Below are 23,024 nucleotides of genomic sequence, written 5' to 3'. Positions count from 1 at the left end.
GTACAAAATAAGAGAAAAACAAGCTAGTTGAAGATGTGAGTTGTAATAGCTAAAATAGTCATCAATCAATTTTAGTAATCAGAATTGTGATACTAGATAATACCCTTGTATTTTTTTCAATATATAATAATTAGAAGGATGTAATATCCGAAAACTCAATGGTTTAATTAAGGGGTTCATTTGATGTGATTAAAAAATTATTAATGTAAATAGATTTAATTAATTAAGTTAGCCTTAGGGAATTTAGATTAATCAATTATATTAGAAAAAATAATAGGACATAAATATATGAAATTTTTATATAAATTATTCATCTAATTAATATAGAAATATATATATATATATATATATATATATGGATTACAAACATTTATATGTAATATAAATTATATAAGAAATGTGTACATATAATATATAATATATAGTAAAAAATATGTATCTAAGAATTGTGTAATAATATTTTGATATATGAATCATATATACATATATATCTGGATATATATGGGTATATATATAAAAATTTGATCCATATAAATAATATATTATACATAATATAAAGAAAAAAACTAGGATCAACGTAGCTTTACCTGTAGATAATAATTAGGAAATTATAATATTATAATATAGGAATTTTAAATGGTATATATGGATATGTTTTTTTATAAAGATTTACTAATAAAAAATATATAACTTAATTGATAGAATATAGACAAAGTCCTAATCTTTCATCTCTATAAAATCCCTACCTTCAAAAGTACCATCTTCTTTTTTGGATCGACTGACCTTAGGAAGCTCCACCCTCCCCATTGTTCTCCGTCAATTCTAGAGCTCCAAGAGAAGACAAAGACAGGAGAGTCGATAGCTAAGAAAATTAAAGGCATGTTTTCTATCTTGTTAAGGCTTTAATTAGTTTCTATAACTCGTGGAATTCGGATCCTATGACTTTTAATAATCTTTACTATTTTAGGAAGATAATCCCATGGTTTAGGTTCTTTTATTGTGCTCCAAATTATTGTATTGATGTGGATTTCAGATTTGATAGAGTCTAGTTTGGGTGGTTTTAATTCCTGCAAGCGACAACTATAAGTGCAATCATCTTAGTTTTTAATCATGTCTCTATATTCGATTCTTGGGTTAAGGACGTGTTTCTCCCTTTCGAAGTTAAGAGAAATTTATTTGGTTGAAAGTTATTTATACAAGAGATGTCATGACATTTGCTATTAATTGTTTTCATGTTCATGCAATGGAGCCATGCAGTAGGTTACTTTTGATTTCCATGAAGTAACATTTTTGCACGCTTAAGGAGACACTTGCATATATAATGGTGGAAACTTATCTACACGTCCTTTTCTGTCTTGTGATATAAATGAATTTTTATGGCTAGATTACATATGATCCTACCAATTCATTTCTTTATTTTATAATGGGACCAAGATGATTTATGGATAATTTGGATGAAATGGCAAACCGTTCCTCTTAATTTAACCAACGGAATTAAAAATCAGAATATAGTTTGGTAGAATTAGCTTATAAATGAATCCCCTTGGTTCTTAGGAGATTTCATGCAGGAGTTAATGCTACCACACTTGTTGCTAGGTAGAAGTAGCCAATTCTTGATGTATAAGTTTAGGCTTAACTTATGATATGAATTTACATGCTTACATTTAGGTTTACGATTATGCCATGTAGAAGTTGTTATGCATGCTCATGTTCATGTTGGTGCACAAGTTTATATTTAAGCTTACTTTATGAACCTGCATGCTAGGTTGATGTACAAGTCTAGGTTTAAGCTTAGGTTACGAATTTGCATGCTATGCTAAGATTTATGTTTATGCTCATGTTTAAGTAGTGATCAAGTTTATGTTAGGTGCATGATTATGCTTATGTCCATATTTATGTAATTATGTGGTTAAGTGTGACCGGTGTCCTTAGCTTGGGAGCTCACTAAAATTTTACGTGGTTGACTAGTGGACTAGTTCAGGACAATGACAGTACAACCTGAAGATCTTTCAGTGTAGTTTCCGCATTAGTTAGGTGTCTTTCTTTGAAGAATAAATTTTGAACTGCATGTTGCTAGTAATTTATGTTTAAAGAGCTATCTATATATCGTAGTTGAATTAAGAGTTCATTTTGGGAAGTATGTGCAAGTGATATCCGCAGCCATATATGTTTATAAAAAAAACTAGGAACGTCTCAAAGGGCATGATGACTTGATTATGTATACTATATATGTGAAAATTTAAGCATCTATCTTTCATCACCAAAAGATGTAAAATGAAAAAGAAGCACAATACATATCTAACTACTAAGTAGTATCTGTTTTTAATACAGGATGCATAACAATACTGAAAATTGTTAAGAGAACAACAATCATGGTCGATTATTTATAGAAGTCCATTTGTCTTAATTCTTGAACACTTTTTCTACCCATCATTAAAAGGAATGACCGAAAAATAACTAAAATAGGATAATCCTCCACAATCCTTATGAAATTACTACTACCATCTATCAAAGTATTGGATTAGATTATAATCATCTCATTCATTTTCTCACTTGAATAGTGTGGCGATGGTATAAAGGGGCGTTGGGGCGTCAAGGAAGGCTGACTACTGCATCTCCAACTTATTTTGGTACTGTTTATGATTCATTTCAATGATAAAGAGAACTATGAGGATGAGAAAAATAATACTAGTTATCCACGCAGTCTTTCCAATGCTACAAAGGAGCTTCTTGATCACAGTGGCAACCTTGACAGTAACTGCCCTACCTTGCACGACAATTTCAAACTCAAAGACGAAGCTCAACACGTGGAAGGTAAGCCATTGTCCTACCCTGAAAACCCTTCAATGGAGACGAAATAGGATGTTAGCTTTTTTTTTAGGAGGAAAAATAAAATGGTTCAAAAAAAAATTTCGAATGAATAAAAAAACAAAAAACGAAGAAGATTATAAAAAAGGGAATGGGAAGAGACACCTATCCAAAAATGGATACGTGTTTTAGATAATATGCAAAACCAAGTACTCAGTTTGGAAAATCGCCCAAAAATGATAGAGCTACTCATGAGCAAGCTAATCTCGGTCATGGTATTTGATTCACTTACCTGCATTAAAAAAAATATTTGAAGCAAGCCTATGAGAGAGGCTAAAATTGCTAACCTGTGAGAATAGAACCTTGGGAAAGATGAACAAAGACGAAAAAGCATATTATAGTAAAAAGAAAAATCTCAGAGAAAACTTCAAAGATCACGTGAACAATGTCAAATAGCAATAAGGACAAAAAAAAACACAACACATCTTGATAATAAAAGGCATACCAAAGTATTCATATTAATTGTCAACCATAATCCCATATATGATGAGCATCCATCCAAGTTTTCCACTCCCTCGTCGGTAGTGAATTTTTTCTCCAAACTCAAATGGCTAAGGATCCCAATAACAGTAAGGAATCATTATTCATGGTTATAGAATTATACCCAGAATAAATCGAACCAAATGTCTTGAGTTTGATAATTCACAACCTTCTGGCACAAAACCCAAAATTGGATGAGTTCCATTGTAAGATTAACTAATCATCCCATGCTGATGGCCCTCCCATTCCCACCTCTGAAGGGGAGGACAAGAGCTGTAATGCTAAAGCACCTGATGTGCCTCTTGACCTTTTCCGTCTTTTAGCATGATCCAGAATCAATGCTACCACTTCTCCATCCGCTTCCATTTCTCTCACTTTCTTGTTTCCTTCAGAATGTCGAGCTGCAAGGTCGACAAATCGTGCTTCTGCACCATCAGCACCCTCAGGGTCCTTTTGCTCTTTGTTCAAATGCTCATCTCCTTTCAGTTTTTTCCCTTGGAGTTGGAGTATCTTGGAAGAATCCTTCATGGGGTCATTGTCCATCACTACTTGAGTTTTGATTTTCGGCTTCAATCTCAATTTTTTCAACTCAATAACCTTTTCTACTTCAACATCCTTTGAAGTCCGAACTGCAGCATCACCTTTACCAGAGTTGTTGGTGTTGATAGAGGTGTTATCTGGTTTCATCTTTTTCTTGGTGACTTTGGCTGCTGCATGGTCACTTGCATGAGATGGAAGATCATCCTTGCTGGGATTTGGTCTTTCTGTTCGAGCTGCAGTTTTGCTTTTATCAATCCTTTCTAATGGTTTAGCATTAAATATCTTCAAGTTCGGTGCCAATTCTTTGAGCTGATATGGCATTAAAAAAACACGAGATACAAACTTGTTTACTGGATTAAAAAGTTTGGATCAATAAAAAAAATTTACTACGGCAGAGGATATTTCACCTTCTTGGTTAATTTTTCTTTCTCGGCAATAGGATTTCCTTGCAGATTGAGGTTCTTTAAGTTGTGCAATGCAGAAAGGACCTATCAAATAAAAATAGTTAACGTAGGATAGTAATGGAGTGCATAAGGCAAACAAAGAATAACAGATCAGCTTGATTACTTCCTGACCTTTATGTCTGACCAATTCTCGATTAAATTATTTCCTACATCCAAATTTCGGAGACTCGAGTTCCTAGCCAACTCACCAGGAAGAGTCTGTAAAATTGTCGAAGCAATTATCATGGAAATTCTAGTTGACTGAATAGATAGCACAGTTACAGAATCACTTGTATTAGTAACCAAGACAGACAATTGTGCCAAGATTCAATTCCATTTTAAACCTAACACATGCCAGCCATTGACTGGGTGCAGCTTTTTCATTGCAAACATTGTGCATCTTTAATTTAAATAACTTGATTATGCTCTCAACTTATTCAATGCAAACATTGTGCATCTTTAATTTAAATAACTTAATTATGCTCTCAACTTAATGACAATGTTCACATAAAACTGCACGTTCATGGTGCTACATAATTCACAAATGAATCAAAAATATCCAACTTTTGTATAACCAATCTGTGTTATTTTATACTATGAAGTCATCACTTACTAGTCAGTATTGACTACACTCTTGCCAAGCTGGCATCCAGATCAAGATCAGCTGGATTGAATCTGAATTAGCCGGGTGGAAAAGATCAGCAAGAAGAAACAATTGGAATCCACATTTTGTTTCCTCATAGTAATGAAGAAAGGCAAGAAGAGATGATGTGCAAGGGAAGAAATTCCAGTGATTATGAAGTGGTCCTGCATAACAGAAGCAATCGGGAGGGGAAAACAATATACAAATGATACATCCTTGCCTGGAGATGTAAAAAAATGGACTGTCCTACTGCAGAAGAAAAGATGTTACTGGAAAAGAGGAAGATAATACAAGACAATTTAGAGAGAGAAAGAGAGAGAGATAATCGCATATGATTACTGGAAAAGAAGAAAAGATGTTCCAATTCGAAGAGGAGAACACAGAGGAAGAGAAGCAAAAAGTGGCAGTTCAAATCATTGTTACTGGTTTCAAAGCAATAACAGGAGAAAAGAAATTTCCACAGATTAAATTTCTCCACAAAGTATAACAACATTCTTATTACCTGCAGGCTAACTTCTACCAAGCTTCTGAAATGAAAGAAGGAAAAGATAAAAAACAGAAAAGAAGTGTAGAGAGACAAGACTATTACCGTGAGATCAGATGGAAATGAGAAAAAATAGAAAAGAAATGTAGAGAGATAAGACATTACACTATTAAAGTGACATGAGATGGAGAAGAAGGTTACAAGATTACACAACTATTGCCTTGATCAACCAAGAAACATAATAGAATAAGATCAACAGAGAAGAAGATGAGCAGCTGCAGCAGGTACAGCAACTGCTGTTCCTCCACAGAAGTGACAGGAGACAGGAAAAACAAAGAGACTAGTTTTCGCTTTATCACAAGCAAGTTTGCCTAAAATAATTAAGGTAACAAATTCACTGAAACAGTTCCATTTCTAGCTCTCCCGATGTATGACTCCTCAAATCCTCAACCTTGTATGCCTTCCCTGTCTCTTATATATTGAAGGCATATAAGACGCCAATGGATGAAGATGCCTTGGTTCGACTAAGAGTTTCCTAAAGAACATGATGGAGAGACTTCATATTTGAACATTGGTTATTTTCTCATTATCTCAGATCCAATGCACATAAATTTCATCAATCATCTGACTTAAAGATTAATCCAGTTCTCAACATATCCAGATACTTCTGAATTAATAACCATTTTTCAACAAATAAGAAGCCACACAAAGTTTCAACTCTTTTACCTACATTAATAAGTTTACCCCTATGACCAGCTTGGTTCAACTACCACCGCATTCTTGCAACAACTTTGGTTAAAAGGCACACCTGATCAGAATTCTAATGACACTTGTATAAATTGCACTTAAAGAATTCAAGGACAAGAGAAAACATAATGTAGACGACTGAAGGTAAACTGTAGAATTACCATTGTAAACCTATAAATCTATAGTCTGGGGAGACAACCATCACTTCAACAACAAAGTATCAAATGCCTTATGTGATGTGCACTCACTTAGCATCCTCCACACAAACATCACAGATATATCATTTCACACTAAGACATAGATGCTGAGCAACATTATACAATGATAAACTATGTAAGAGAATTCTGTGGTTGAAGATGGAACTGGATGAAAGTCATGATGTGCACTTGCTAGTTGCTACAACTAGCAGTAGTTTTACAACAATTAGCATCACAGCTACAGTTAAAACTCATCAACTACTACATGTGCACACCATGTTTCTGCATAATCAGTTAATATGCTACTTTTGTCATCTACATTCTGTTACATTAATACAGCCACTCAAGAATTTAGTAATTGGTAGTGCTGCTGTCTGCCATAGTGCCTTTGCTAGTCTTTGTAGTAGGAACCATGACAAGAACATAGAAGGGGAAAAAGAAACTTAGGATCAACTCGTGACTATGAAATAAGTTAGAATTTCAATGTCCTAGTTCATCTTATATATATCTAGATATAAAATTTACAATCGCATATTTAACATTCCCAATATTGACAATGTACTGAAAGCGCTGAGATGTTCCCTCTCTAGTCTCTCGATCTACTTATCCCCTTGTGGTCACGGGTTCAAGTAGCAAAATCAGACTCATGCAATGTGGGTAAGAATGTGTGCAATGCATCCAATGTGGTCTGACACTTCATCGGAACCTACATTAGCAAGAGCTTCGAGTTTCATGCACCGAGCTGTCTTTTGTTTTCTTTCTTCTACTAAATATGGTATCACTGTCTTGTTGTCCACTCCAAAATAAAGCAAAATGGCCAAACTGACTGCCGCTTGATTTCATCAACAAACTTCATGATGAATTCAATTTTATCCTCTTTCCTAATAGCTTTCAGAATAAGTATTTGTCTAGCCAAAGTTAACACAATGGCAAAACAAGAGACCTTTTGTTCAAATATTTCTATTAACAATAGTTTTAAAATAATAATTAAGCCTTAGTCAATGTGTCGACCTTCGGTCTAGTCAATCTAGTTGCCCACCGATATGTTTGGGAAATGTTAAGATTATAAAGAAGACCTTGACCAACTACCCAAGTTTCTGAGATAGGTTGTAACTACTACATAACATTTGACACATTCATTTTATCTACAGACCATAAACCCTGCACTTGAATCTTTGTGAGTAATATGAGAGCAGCATATATATTATAAAAGCAAAAGAAAGATAGTTGACATCTACGAATTTTACACAATTAAATGCAAGATATAATAAATTTGAACAATAATAATATAAGTGAGAAAAAAACATACCATTATCATGTTATGAGAAAATCTAGCTTCCTTCAGGTCTACACACGAGGCAAGGGAAGATCCAATGTTCTCAATTTGGCAGTGAGAAAAAGAGAGCTGGAATAAATTACAAGATAACTCTAGTTAAATCATTTGGTTGTGTATCTGTTAAACATCAACACTGTAATCAGTTCATGCAAAAACATCATACTTTTGTGATAGATATCGCCTTCATCAAAGAGTGACCAATATCGTGAATTGGGTTCCGAGAAAGAACTGATAATGAGATAACATAAAGTTATATAAATTTCCATAGTCTCTGAAACACCATCTCCACATTTGTGCATTTTTCTACTAAAGAAACTTAATAACACGCAGCAGAGGGACTAGTGTGAAAGGATATTCAAAGGATAACTATAAACATATTAGTGATGTTCAACATTGCAATATGTGCACAAGTTTTTCATGACATTCTACAGATATTCATTCCAATTTCTCCCTTTATTCATTCTTTATGTATTTAAATCTATTATCAAATGGCTATGCAATATTATAGCTCCATTTTTTTAAAGGAAACAATACAATGTCTGCATTCCAGAATTGAGGTATCACTGATAAGATTATAAAGTTTTACAGGAACAAAATGAAATTCTTAAATAATACATGCAATGGTAAACAGAATACAAATGCAAAAAAAATAAAAAAAATAAAAATGCGACAGTAAGAAAGTCATTAACATATTTATAAGAGGGCTTAACAACTTCATATACAGACAAGGAATATATTGACTGAACTTTTCAAAGGGAGTATCAATAATTTACTGAATGAAGCAGGCAAGTCTCATCATGAATGAATGTGTACAGGAACTGTAGAAATTGGGTGAAAACATACCAAGCGTATTTAAAAAGCTCAGTTGATCAAGCTTGCAAATCGAGGATATCTTGTTATCTGTATAAAATGTTGTGCCATAAAGAATCCATATAAAGATAAAGCTAGAAGATTCAGTTCTACATGATTGCTGCCAACAGACACAGCTACGATGCTAAAGTTTGATTTTAGTAAATATGAGATAGGTACCATTCAGGATTAGAGCATGAAGACTAGTTATAGATTCAATCCCACCCATGCTCTGTAGCATATTCTTGCCAGCATTCAGCACCTAAGCCATAAGGAGAACACAAGTAAAACCTCAATGAAATTTACAGGAATTACTTAATATCCATAAAAAAAAAAGGCACTTATTAGCATCAAATGCACTGATATAACTGATGCCTAACATAATACAAAAGTATGTTATAGAGGTAGTTATAATTAGAGTCGCATTTCATCAATCAAACAAGAGATTACAAACCTCTATATATAACACAAAAGTGTTAATAGTACATTTAGTAATTAGTGATGTGAGACCAACCAATTATTTCTAGCACCCCGTATATCTGCAGAAATATATTTAGCTTGTCACTGTACATGAATCAAGTCTTACTGAGTTGCTTAGTAAAAACATCAAAGAAATCTTCTTTAAAAAAATCATGAAAGATTGGTAGAGCTCCATTTATGTTTCCGTCATATCTATCATACCACATCTGCATCTTCATTGTCACTGTTCCACCCTTCACACAATCCTATGCCCCTTTCGTTGAATACTTCATTTGTTCAAAACTCCTGAAGGAACAATAGTAGAATGAAGACGTTGAAATCATTCAACTAGTCAAAGTTGAGTTTTCATCATTGGAGAAGAATGATGAAACATTTTCTAGATTTAGACCTTTAGTCCCTCGGTCTGTTGGAGTTAAGCTTTGACCCTCATATACGTCAGCTATTGCAATATATACGTCAGCTTTGAACCTCTGTAGTAGTACGGCAGCAGCTTTGCATATTGCTTCTTTGAAGTTGGTTGAAGCTTTCTTCTTGAATAAAGCTCCTATCTACTTGATTACTGTCTGCTACAAGTACAGCTTCTTTTGATCGGTGGGCGTATACACGATGGTTGGCGTCATCTCTCCGAGAATGGTATAATACTTCAGCTGGTACAAGAGATGTCCTTTCTTGCATAGATAGTTGAAGTTGAGCCTGTGGGTCAATTTGTTGTTCTAGGGTATGACTAGGGGTTGTCCTTCCAGTAAGGCGTCTGCTTATCCTTTTTGCGGCTTGCTTAGTGTTATGTAATCTTCTCTAGTTTCGTCGATATTCTCTTATTTGGTCTTCAAAGAGGGGAGTAGAGGATACCTGATGTTGGTCTATATTGGATCTTGTTGTTATCATTTCTTTAGCTTCTCTTGCTCCTCCTTTAAGATTTTGTAGGGATCTTTAAACACTCGAAGCTTTCCTTGTTTCTCACAAATTTTTGAAGGTCCGAGAGATAGATTCTTCAATTTTTCTATTAGGTCCTCTGGAAGTGAGGTAACAGCGTCCCTTTTGCCTGCAGCCTTCAAGTCGGTTTGTATTTCTCTTAAGGATTCTGATATCTGCACTAGAAGATGGATTTGTGTATTGTTTTGCTTTATAATGACAGAGATACTAGAATATCCTTGATAGTCGCTCGGTTTTGCAAACCCAATAGGTGGAGTTTCTAACTGGTCAGTTGCGGATATTGCGTCTCAGTAAGAGGCAGTGTTTCTAGTAATTATATAATTACTCATAAACTTCTTGAATCGGGCAATTTCTTCCTGATGATGCTCACACAGATGTGCCCTTGGACTTACAGCGACCTCCTTGCCTTCTGCCAAGTTAGGATATGTTCTTTTGCAAAATCAAGTTGCATAATACCAATGATCTCAAAGTGTTAGGAATAATTATATAAAGATTCTCACAAAACTGGCTCTAATACCAAGTGGGGGAGGGGCGGAGGCGAAGGTGATATATATGATAGGAAATAAGTAATAAGAATAAGGAGGTGAGAACTCACAGATAGTATTCCAAGGACGTAGACGGAGATGTTCTGAAAGATCACTCGTGTACTAAAAAATATCAGGTACGGTACACACCTAAACAATAAAATCAAATACTATATCTTGAGAGTCCAACCCACAAATGAGATTAATCGAATTAGAACCTACTATTCCGCCAAAGATTTATGGGACAAGTTGGAACTATATAAAGGCACCTGGGAGTCAAAGCTAGTAAATAGAGATCTTTTGAGGAGTCATATCAACAATTTGAAATTAGAAAAAAGAGAGTTAGTGGCAAAACTCTATAGCAAGTTAAAAGAACTGATAAAAGGACAAGTAAGTATTGGTGAAACAATGTGTGACATGGATATGTTGCTGAGTGCTACCACAATGGGTATCAATGGTAGATTCTTATTATATGTCAAAAAGATTTCGAGATAAGTAGTCTTGATTACTTCTTTTCGACTATGGAATTACACGAGTCTAGCTTGATGGATAGGAATTGAATTACAGGAGGCAACTTAGCCTTAGCCAAGCACAAAAGAAACAGAATCTAAAGTCCTCACCAAAATCTTCCTCGATGAACAATAACGAACTAGTGTTTCCGATAAGATGAGAAAGCTTTTCAAAAATTCTAACCTTGACATACAAAAAGCAAAGAAGTTGCTAAGAAAGGAAAAGAGACAGAGAAAGCTAAAAAGGTAAGATGTTTTAATCAAGGTTTAAAATTTCGACCCGTGCCGAGGTTTCGGTCTCAGACCGGAACGATACGGTTTCAGTATCGTATCGTACCGTGCCGATACAGTTTCGGTATTTTTTTATTTATCTATAGTAATTATAAAATAAATATGTTTATGGTGTATATAAAAATAAATTGTATATTGATTTATTATAAGTTCTCAATTATTGAATAATTTAATATTGTTAGAAAAAATAATTAAAAATAGTTTTATTTAAATAGAATTGATATATCAATAATTTAAATTAAAATGGAAGTATCTATAATAATAATAATAATAAGTATATAAATTAATACAAGATATTACTTTATATTAATAATAATTATATAAATTAATTATTTATTCATTTAATTAATTATTAATTAAATAATATATATTTTAAATAGCAAAAAAATATCAAGTAAAAAAATTTTAAAAAAAATATCAGAATACAAATATAATTTATTAGAATTCTTTTTAAAAAATTAGAATTTTTAATTTTTTTTTAGAATTTTTTTAAAAAAAATTTAAAATTTAAATGAAATTTAAAATAATAAAGAAGATATTAGAATATAAATAAGAATTATTATTTTTTAAAAAAAAATTAAATTAAATTTACAATATTAATTTTTTCAGAATATTAATTAATAAAATTTATTAAATTTATTTTAATTTTAAACATATTTTTTATATATTTTATTAGGATAATTTAATTAAGGTTTATAAAAGCCTCTTGGAAATAACCCACGTCCTCCTTAGGAATTGTTTAATTTAATTAATTAAATTAAATAAATAAATATTAAAAAAAAAAAATTACGCGTACGCGAGATCGCCCGCGATCATCTTGGGCGATCCTGCGAGCGGTGTCTCGGCGGCGCCAGAAGCGTCGTCGGACTCCTCCGGAAGAGTCCGACGACGCCGGCAGGGTCGCCGGAAGCTTTTGGCGACGCCTTTGGTGCCGAAGGCGTCGCGGGACGCCACCGGAGGCGTCCCGCGTCTCCTCCGGCGCTGCCGAGACTGGGACGCCTCCCGTGCCGATTTCGGCCACCCGACGGAACGGTAAAAACCGCCCGTGCGGGGCGGCACGGAACGGCATTTCATACACTGGTTTTAATAGTAAAGATCACATGAAGAGCCAATGCCCTAAATTGAAGAAAGAAAAAGGAAAAGAAAAGGTTAACGTTAAGCAATAGCCTATGGCACAGAATGCACAGATCAGAAGCATCAGATGGAGATGCATCATAGCTTACCCAGAAATGATGGAGTAACTAACAAAGTTCACAACCTCATCCAAAGATAAAAGCCATGGGAGCCCTAGTAAAGGGGGAGCTATACCAAATGAGTTAAATAACGCATGGTAAGTGAGGTAATAAAGCTACCTTCAAAAAGGTTACATGATTTCATTACTTGGCAGTCTAGATCATTGTATAAAGTTAGAAGTAAATATTTTGATTTGAAAATTAGTAGGCTCATTAGAGGCTAGATTAGAAAATTCATATCCTAAAGTTGTAAAACTTTAGAGGCTGAAAACTTACCACTAAGGGGACAGGTAAAAACCCTTAAGGTTACTCTAAAAAGATTTTCAGTGGCACAAACAACCTAAACACCATAATAGATAGTCAAAATGCAAGTTGTAATAAGGAAGGTTTAGGGTACCAAAATTATTATATGGTTGACCTGACATTTTAGATTTAGGTTTCTATTGTATGATCATAGACATGTACGAATACTTTTCTATCTCATAAAAACAACAGAAAAACTAAATTTTTCTGTTGAAGAACCTAGAAACAAAGTGAGATATCAGGACTATAGTAATGATAGATTTATTCATGAAATTTTACAAAAACTAGATCAAATTTTGAAAATTAATATGTTTTTCAAGAAAATAATTTTCTGAGTTAATCTACTATGTAACAAATAAAAAAAAAGGCAGCCCGGTGCACAAAGCTCCCGCCATGCGGGGTCCCAAGGAAGGATCCATTGTACGCAGCCTTACCCTGCTTTTTGCAAGAGGCTGTTTCCAGGATTCGAACCCGTGACCTTTTGATCACATGGCAACAACTTTACCGTTGCGCCAAGGCTCCTCTTCCTACTATGTAACAAATGTGTTTACAAAATTTCATATTTTTCTAAATTTTTAGAATTTATGGTAGAATTTTAAACATTGGCATGAATTCTTAGAAATAGTGGATTGTTTCAAATTTAAGTCAACTAATAAAAAGAAGCATCTAACTTACACTTTGAATCCTAGTTTATTTTGGAACACTCGTTTTAATTTTATCAAAGAGGAACATAGGTGTAGGTTAAGTTAGGAGATCTAATTTCCGAGGGGAGATGGATGTAAGGTTAAAGGTCATTTTTGGATTAAGGAGAGAGGAGCTTATTTGAAGAGGAAGCCTATAATTAGATTTCAATTTTACATTATATATATAAAATACGTTGCACCCCTAGGGTGCATACCCGAGATGCACTTGAGAGGGCACAGCCCACGTGATGTGGGCCCCACAAAGTGTCCATGTGGGTCGTGCTCTCTTGGGCATGCACCCTCGAATACAACGTATCAATATTTTATATATATATATATATATATATATATATATATATATATATATATATTTTTATTTTTTTTTTGTTTTTCCTAACTTAAACAAATTGTCAATTATAAAAAAAAAGAGATAATTTGGAACATATGTCGCCTAAGTAGTTGGCATAATCATGGGTTTTGATGTTTGAGCATAGGGTTCAAATTAGCCTCATATTTGTGTTTAATACATGTCTGAGTGTCAAAGACTTAGATATACACACAGGGAAATGACTTAAGAGTTGGTGTGGCCAAGGTGGCTCAAGGCCCATGAAGTTTGAATAAGAATGATATGAGACACATGAGGGAAAGTAGGACGAGGAAAATTGGAGGCAAATGTGAAGCGAACTACGTAAGTTGAGCGAAAAAAGAATGTCATAGGGAAACATTTGATGCATTTGAGAGATGAAAAGCTGGAAGTGAGATGGATGGCGGGGCACAACATAAGCGAACAAAAAGGATGGGTGAGAAGTTTAACAGAAGATTCTATGGCGGAAGACAACTAGTGGTAAGTTGAGAGTTAAAAGCAAATTGTACTCAAGCGATGCTAGCTTTCAATCCAAGTGGACTAGATTATTCTATGGGTCTTAATAAATATGTTAGTTGACTGGAAATGTTGACCAATCAACGGATTGTTAACTCACTATCAGAATATTGTATTTGTTGACTCATCCACTAATTGCCTATGATTAGATGAAACAACCATCAAAGAAATTAAAGGAAACTAAGAAAATGATCGTGGTGATTCGAAAATCAAAGGAAATGGAGAAAAAATTGCAATCATTATATTCGATCATGGCTAGTCGACCAGCCAATCAAGCATAGAACCTTAGATGAAGCAGTCATCAAGGGAAACAAAGAAAATGGTTGTGATCCACTTGAATCAGTCTGAAGAACCAATATATCAGCAAGATAGTGTCAAGATTTCATTGCAAGAAGAGGCTTTAAAACGGGTTTGAAGATCTATGAACAAGACAGCAACAAATTGATAAAAGACATCATCTTATTGTTATTTTTATCGAACCTCATTGTCAAAAACTATGAGCTAATGTTGTGATTGTGAGCCTCCTATCCGTACTATGATAATCTTGTAAGAGGTTTCTCTACCTCCAACAATTCACAAAGGAGGAGAAAGAACAGAGGCTTCTAAAGGCAATCCACCAAACAAATCATGGATCGTGGACTTGAAGCTTGGGGCTATCAAAACATGTTAAACAACTATGTCAGTGGTTGTGGTATATTTGTCAACTTTTATTTTCATTCAACTATTAATTTATGTTTGTGACCTTCTGAATATAACAAGAGAACAAATATTTTACTCCCCCCAACCAGCATTTACCTAGTGTTTTTGCTCTAACAGTATTGACAAAGAAGCGGCAAAGAATGACAAAGAAGCGGCAAAGAATGTGAGACCTGAGTGTCGATGAAGATTGAAGTAGCCACCTAAATATGATTTTTTATAAAGAAAGTTTTGCTACGCTTGGGACTACTTAGCAAGAAAGTTAGAGAGGACAATTATAAAGAGAAGTAAATGGCATGCAATGGAAAAATAGGAAATAAATTGAGGTGCGGTGATACATATTGACCTCATAGCAACCTCAAGTCACCAAAGAGTCATCATGAATAGTCTCACACCAAGAAGGAAGATTTTGCTTTGAATACAATGTACTTATAGGCTTGTGTAGAATGATAGAATGGACCAAATTGAATCAAGCTTCAATCACAGTGTTTTAACCTTAATTCAACTAAAAATTTCCTCAAACTGAACCTCACTCCCTACAACTCCAAAACAAAAAATCCAATTATGTGATCTAAAAACAATTCTGATTTATTATAATACTAGGTTGCATCAGTTCAACCCAGCTAGGTGGTGAGCTAGTTTAGCCCGGGGGGTGGATTAGTTCTCAACCCTCAACAATTCTTGAATTGATTCACTAGAGAAAACTAATTTATTAAGATTATTATAGTGGTAAAACCTGTCAATGTCGGTCCTAAGCCTAGATTAAAATGGGCAAGGATTGCACATTAGATTGTCCGCTAGCGTAGACTTGCAGACAAATATTCAATGAATGAGTCCATCAATCTATCGTACTAATGTTAGGATATTCCTCGGAAGGAACACGTTACACCATCCAACCGTAATATTTAAGAAAAGATAGCTATATCTCCATGAGAACTTGGGTATAGTATTAAATATGCAAGAATTCTCACATTATAGGTTGGGGGAAAATAAATATTAGAGGAAAATTAGCCATCTAAGATTTGGAACATGGAATCTAGGAACGTTCATAGATAAAACAAAGGAGGTAGTAGGTACAATAATTAAAAGAATTCATATTTTATGTACAAGAGATAAAATGGATAAAAGAAAAGGCAAAGATAAGAGAGAATTAGATAAGAGAAATTTTGGATTTTAAGTTATGGTACAGAAAAGAGTAAAACAATAAATAGAATAGATATTGTTGTCATAATTCACTAAAGAATGAAGTCTTTGAATAGTTAGAAAGGCAAATAGGATTATAATATATATACACCTAGGATTAAATGAACACATAAATTTTGGGGCGACCTAGAAGAGGTATTATAAAATATTCCGTCAATCGAAATGATTTTAATAGGAGATCTAAATGAGTATGTAGTAGTGAAAAATAAGGAATTTGATAGGATGCATGGAGTTATGGGTTTGAAACAAGAAATCAAGTAAAAAAAGAAAAAATTATATTGAATTTTGCGATAGCATATAACCTTATAATAGCTAATACGTTGTTTAAGAAAAGAGAAGAACACTTGATCATAATTAAAAGTGGGAATGATAATTCACAAATTGACTTTCTTATGATTTAGAAAAATGATAGAAATATTTGTAAAGATTACAATGTCATCCTAGAGAAAACTTAACTGCCCAACATAGGTTATAAGAAAAATATATAGAACTCCTAGAATTGGGAAAAGAGAAGAATACTTGATCATGTTCAAAAGTAGGAATAATAAATCGTAAGTGTTGGATAACGCCTCAAGTATAGTATCTATAGAAAGAAAATATGCACAGCTTCTAAAATTAAGTAATGAAAGTTAAAGGATGGGAAGCAACACATATTTAAAGAGAGGATATAACTAGATTCGAATACGGCATGGAAAAAGATGATATTAAAGTTGAAAATAGGAGTGAAGAGTATACTCAGTGAATCAAAGGGGCGTGCACTACCAAATAAAGAATCTTGGTGGTGAAATAAGAAAATATAGGAGAAAGTGAAAGAAAAACGAACAATGCTTATAAGATATTATACCCTTATAAGAATAAGAACTTTGAAAAGTATATAATAGCACAAAAATAGCCGAATGAATGAAGCCAAAAATAAACCTTTTAAATGCTTATATCAAAAATTAGATACAATAAAAGAAGAAAGAGATAGTTTACAAAATAGCAAAAACAAGACAGAGGAACACAAAAGATTTTTCCAAATAAGATGTATTAAAGATAAATGCAATAAAGTATTATTAAATAATGAGGAAATAAAAAATGATGAAAGAGATATTTTTATCAATTTTTTAATGAGGTTTAGGTAATCAACTTAGTAATTTAAATAGGTCAAATGTGTATAGAAATTTAAATTATTATCGTATAACTCAAACTTCATATGTAGAATAAGCTTTAAATGGAATATACAATGAAAAAGTAGTTGGACCGGCGAAAGGTATGGAAGTACTAGGGAAATAAGGTATTGAACGACTTATAAAGTCATTCAAATGTATATTAAAACAAAAAAAATGCTTGATGGAGGGTAAGTAGTTGTTCCCTTATATAAAAATAAAAGAGAAGTATAAAATTTACAAACTATAAGGGTATTAAATTAACAGATCGTACTATGAACTTTGGAAAAGAATAATAAATAAAAGACTAAGGAGACCACGATGATCAAAAATCATTTTGGATTTATGTTGGAAAGTCGATAATAGAAGTTATACATCTTCTAGACAACTAATTAAAAAATATCAGGAACATAAACAAAATTTACCTATAGTATTCATTGAAAAAAGCTTATAACGGGAAATTATATAGAGATTTAATTCTAGAAAAGAGAAGTGTTAACATAATGTATATTGAAAAATGAAAACTCGGGTGGATTAATTGAAGCCTTTTTTCATAAGGATAAGGTTACATAGAGGATCACTTTAAATCCATTTTTTTTTACGCTAATTAGGGAGAACTCTCTGGACACATTCAAGATATGATATCATGATGCATGTTGTTTGCAAATGATATTAAAGGAGTAAATGTTAAACTCGAATCTTGGTGAGAAATGCTATAAGTTAAAGGTTTTAGGCTTAGTAAAGTCACGATAATATATAAAATTTAAGTTTAAGAATATTAGACGTAATAAGACTTATTAAGATAGGAGATGGCTAGTAGTCTGTAACTAAAAATTTTAAGTATTTAGAATCATTTTTGCAAAAGAATGGAGAGATTTAAAGAAATATCTTACATACAATGCAAGTGGGGTGCTTGAAATGAAGAGTGTTAAGTGTTTTTTATGATTATAAAGAACATCTAACACTTAAAGAAAATTTTTATAAAACAACGATTAGAACTACTATGTCACATGGTGCTGAATGTTGGACTATGACTCGAGCACATGAATAAAAAATGAAAGTTGCAGAAATGAAAATGTTAAGATGGATGTCCGGATATAGAAAGAAGAACAAAATAAGAAATGAAAATATTAGAGAGAAAGTCGAAATTACACCTATTGAGGTAAAACTCCGGAAAACACGTTTAAGATGATAGGACATATACTTAGATAATCAATAAATGCTCCAGTTAAGTAATATGAAATTATGACAAATATGTACATTAAATAAGGAAAAGGTAGGTCAAAAAAAACTTGATTAGCAACAATAAAACAAGATAAAATTTATTTACATATAAATGATGATATAGTAAAAGATATAGTCCAATGACGTATAAGAATTCATATAGTTGACCTCACATAGTGGGATAAGATTTGATTGTTGTTGAATTATAGTGGTAGTTTTTTCACTTCATTACTTTATCCAATTTATGTTAGTATTAGCTCCACATTAATTATATCAAAAAAAGATAGAAATGGTCAAGGAGTATTGAGGATCCATTTGGATACAACATTTTTTTTTGGACAATACATTAGAATACACGTACCCCCAGCACTCTTAGCCACTTAAAATACTACAAACCAAGAAATAGCTACAAGATTACTTATAACATCAGTCTGATTGAAGCAAAATAAACGACACTGCTGCTTAAATAGAAAAAAAAAACATGAATGGTACTTAATTGGTCCTATCTCATGACAGCACACTGAACTATACTACTCACCGTTAGCTTAGAGAGACCTTCAACTCCTTCCAAGGTTTCGAGCTTATTTTCTACCACAGACAGCCATTTCAAGTTGACGCAAGATGAAAGATCCTGTGGTTACCAACATGAAAAAAAAAAACAGAAAAGACAACTTTTGAACTATAAACGTTTGCGGTAAACCACAAACTTGTCTGGACCAAAAAATAAAAACCCACCTTGAGAGACGAGAGGCAGTTGCCACTCAGATCAAGTTTCTCCAAGTTCCGGAATTTGCTCAAACAAGATACCTGTGAGGCACAAGTCACGATATGTTGATAAAAAGCTTTCTTGAGCGAGTGGTTGGTAGGAAAGGCGAATCAGCTCACATCAGTAAGAACTCGGTAAGAGAGTTTGAGGATGGTGGTAGCGGCGGCATCATTCTTTGTCTCTCGGCACGCTTGCTCCAGAGTGAGGTACACCATGGCCGTCGGTCGGAGAACTAAGATCCAGCTATTTTAAAATTGTAGCGCCTATTTATCGAAACCCTAGAATTCAAGCTCGGAAATAAACCCGACGACGCGTGGTGCTTCCTCACATGGAGACGGGCCATGCTTTGGGCCGACCTGGGCCGACCACTCGTGCCTTGTGAATACGAAATTAAAAATCTAAAAATTAATTAGAACGGACTAAATTCACGTTCCATGATCTAAATTATTGTTTTTTATGTTCATTAATTATGTTATTGTTTTTTATGCTCATGAATTATGTTACTGGTTTTTATTTTGATCGTGGACTATGTTACTTTTGTTCAACATTAATATACCTTATACGCATTCGTATTAGTCTGAACATTAATATATGTTACCTTTTTAAATAGCATATTTAATATATTAACATCTTATTTTTTTAATATTTATTTATATTCATTTTAATGTTAATATTAATTATGTGTGGATTTCATTGTCTATTTATTTATCCTTATTTTTATATCTAAAATTTATTATTTGATTATTTTTTGAATTTTTTATATAAAATTCGTAACAACGTTTAAGGTGGTGTTTGGTTTAGAGGTTTGAGAATGAAGGAAAAGTTTTGACGAAAATATACTTAGTATATTTGTTCAATTTTTCTTTCATTTCACTCTCTCTCCTTGTTCTCTTTTATCATACTTTTCTTTCCTCATTCTATCATCATATTTTCTCTCTCAACATATTTTCTCTCTCGTCATTCTCTCTCATCACACATTCTCTCTCATTTTCTCTCTCATCACACACACTCTCTCATTATTTTCTCTCTCTTCATTCTCTCCTCATTTTTTCATCATACTTTCTTTCTCATCATATTTCTCTCTCCTCAATCTCTTTTACCATACTCTCTCTCCATATTTCTTCTCATCACACTTTCTCTCTCTTTATTCTCTTCCATCACACTCTATCTCCTCATTCTCTCTCCTCACATATTCTCGACTATTTTCTCTTTGTATTCTCTTTCATCATACACTCTTTTATTATTTTCTCTCTCTTCATTCTCTCCTTATTTTTTCATCATACTTTCTCTCTCATCATACTTTCTCTCTCCTCAATCTCTTTTACTATACTCTCTCTCCATATTTTCTCTCATCATACTTTCTCTCTCTTCATTCTCTTCCATCACACTCTCTCTCCTCATTTTCTCTCATCACATTTTCTCTTTCTTCATTTTTTCCCATCACATTTTCTCATCATACTTTCTCTCCTCAATCTCTCATTTTCTCTCATCACACTTTCTCTCTCTTCATTTTTTCTTATCACTCTTTCTCTCTCAGCACACTTTCTCTCTCATCATACTTTTTCTCTTCTCAATCTCTCCTATCACGCTCTCTTTCTCCTCATTTTCTCTCATCATAATTTCTCTCTCTTCATTTTTTTCTCATCATACTTTCTCTCTCATCATATGTTTCTCTCACATTCAACTTTCTCTTCCATATATTTTTTTCTCTTATTTTCCTCTAAGGATAAAAAAGAAAATTTAAGTTCATTCCGATTGAAAATATTCAACTAACCCAACATTAGTTTTAAGAATGATACCTAAGCTCATACTTATTCTCATTCCGCTATACTATGATACTCATTCTCATTCCGATTCTCAGGAGAGAACCAAACGCCACCTAATTCTTTGAGTAACAGTTAACATGTGGGTATTATAATACTCTAACAACATCTTTTTAAAAAAACAGATACTCTACGAATAAGAAATTAACAATTTTATTATAATAATTTATCAATATTTTTTAAATTTGTTTAGTGATATAAATTTAGTTTATACTTTTAAAAAAAAATAACTATATCTATTAGTGATTAAGAAACAAAATTAGGATAAAAAAATCTTCATCTTTAATAATAGATTTTGATTATTACACTCACTCGTATATATATTGTAATTGTCTCTAACATAAATATACGAAAATTTTTCCATTCATTTTATTTTACTATTAAAATTTTCATATTATCATAACATTTAAAGATCTTAAAAATTACATACTATAAATAATGGGAGAAGAAAGTTCCAAACGGTAAGAAATAGATGATGGTAACATGGGTCGTCCATGAGGACCGACCCAAGCTTGATCCAAATCAATTCGAACGTTTGATTTTAATGTTTGAAGGGAGTAGTTTTTACACTTCCAATAACATTCTTAGAATAAAAAAAATGATAATTTTAGTTATTTTAATAACTATCTTTGTAGCTTCAGAATGTTTCAGTTTATATTTCTACCTATTGTCTGGATATACCAAGAGAGATATACGGTCTAATGAGACTACTATGAAATATTTACTCATGGGTGGGGGAAACTCTTCTATTCTAGTTTATGATTTCTCTTGGCTATATGGTTCATCTAGGGGGAGATCGAGCTTCAAGAAATAGCAAATGATCTTATCAATACACAAATATATAACTTCCCAGGAATTTTAATTGTGCTTATATCCATCACTGTAGGAATTGGGTTCAAGCTTCCCCAGCCCCTTTTCATCCCATCGATCATCAAAATAAATCAAGAAGCGCACGCGGCTGCCAGCCCAAAAGTCCCGCATCTTTTGGTTATGTCCCCCATTTAGAAAAAAATATTTTTACAAATATATCGTAACTGGGGTTCAAACCGTGAATATCTGGGTGACAATCTGAATATCTTACCGTGATACCATGGCCCGAGGATAACTTCCCTAGAAACTACTTTTATATAGAGGGATATATAAAAGGAAAATGAAAGAAAGGAAGGTTATTTCTTCATGTTTTTTTTCTCTACAAACCATTGTATCAAAAAGCATTTGGATTATGAAAATTGATCTCTTTCCATTCGTGATCGATATCAAACCATTGAGGAGAAAGGTCAGTAAACTAACAAAAAAAAATTTAAATCGAATGGTGCTTTATTCAATTTTTCCCGAGTTCATTTTTCACCATTGACATCAGAACATTTGATTTGAATGTTTGAAGGAACAATTTTTCCCTTCTAATAATCTTTTTAGAAATAAAAAAAATTGATAATCTCAGTTAGTCTCATTCATTATTTTTAGAGTGATCAGTCTAGTCCTATGAAATTTTTTTACCGGTCATCAGGATAAATCGGGAAGCGCAAGCGGCTGCTAACCCAGAAACCCAACATTCTTTGATTACGTCCCCGATTTAGAGTAAAAGTTCTTACAAATGTATCGTAACTAAGATTCAAACCTTGAATATCAAAATGACAATCTGGATATCTTACCGTGGTACCATAACCCCGGGGACAATCTCCCTAGAAACTACTTTTATGTGTAGAGGGATATATAAAAGGAAAATGAAAGGAAGGAAGGTT

The 23,024-nt window shown here is 33.1% G+C and overlaps 1 protein-coding gene across 1 annotated transcript; it reads right to left on the bottom strand.

The window, feature by feature from the left end:
- Window positions 1-3,294: 3,294 nt before the first annotated feature.
- Window positions 3,295-19,748, bottom strand: LOC122045553 (protein phosphatase 1 regulatory subunit 7-like). The gene is made up of 10 exons (XM_042605819.1): window positions 19,579-19,748; window positions 19,429-19,500; window positions 19,232-19,324; window positions 8,768-8,849; window positions 8,582-8,638; window positions 7,902-7,966; window positions 7,712-7,807; window positions 4,464-4,550; window positions 4,296-4,376; window positions 3,295-4,197 (listed from the first exon to the last, which is right to left on the bottom strand). Exons 1-10 carry the CDS (start codon window positions 19,672-19,674, stop codon window positions 3,565-3,567), a joined length of 1,362 nt encoding a protein of 453 aa, XP_042461753.1. The 5' UTR covers window positions 19,675-19,748; the 3' UTR covers window positions 3,295-3,564.
- Between the last annotated feature and the right edge of the window lie 3,276 nt (window positions 19,749-23,024).

Source organism: Zingiber officinale, chromosome 2B, assembly GCF_018446385.1.
Source record: "Zingiber officinale cultivar Zhangliang chromosome 2B, Zo_v1.1, whole genome shotgun sequence".
Lineage (NCBI taxonomy): Eukaryota > Viridiplantae > Streptophyta > Magnoliopsida > Zingiberales > Zingiberaceae > Zingiber > Zingiber officinale.
Note: the sequence above shows the minus strand (reverse complement) of the source record. Positions and strands in the feature narration are given on the sequence as shown.

What these genes read in the sequence shown, in the direction of transcription:
- LOC122045553 (XM_042605819.1), bottom strand. Translation starts at nt 19,674, where the DNA reads ATGGTGTACCTCACTCTGGAGCAAGCGTGCCGAGAGACAAAGAATGAT. An exon ending in CTTACCGAGTTCTTACTGAT is followed by an intron (nt 19,501 to 19,578) that starts GTGAGCTGATTC and finishes TGTGCCTCACAG; the next exon opens with GTATCTTGTTTGAGCAAATT. An exon ending in AAGGTCTCTCTAAGCTAACG is followed by an intron (nt 8,850 to 19,231) that starts GTGAGTAGTATA and finishes CTTATGGCTTAG; the next exon opens with GTGCTGAATGCTGGCAAGAA.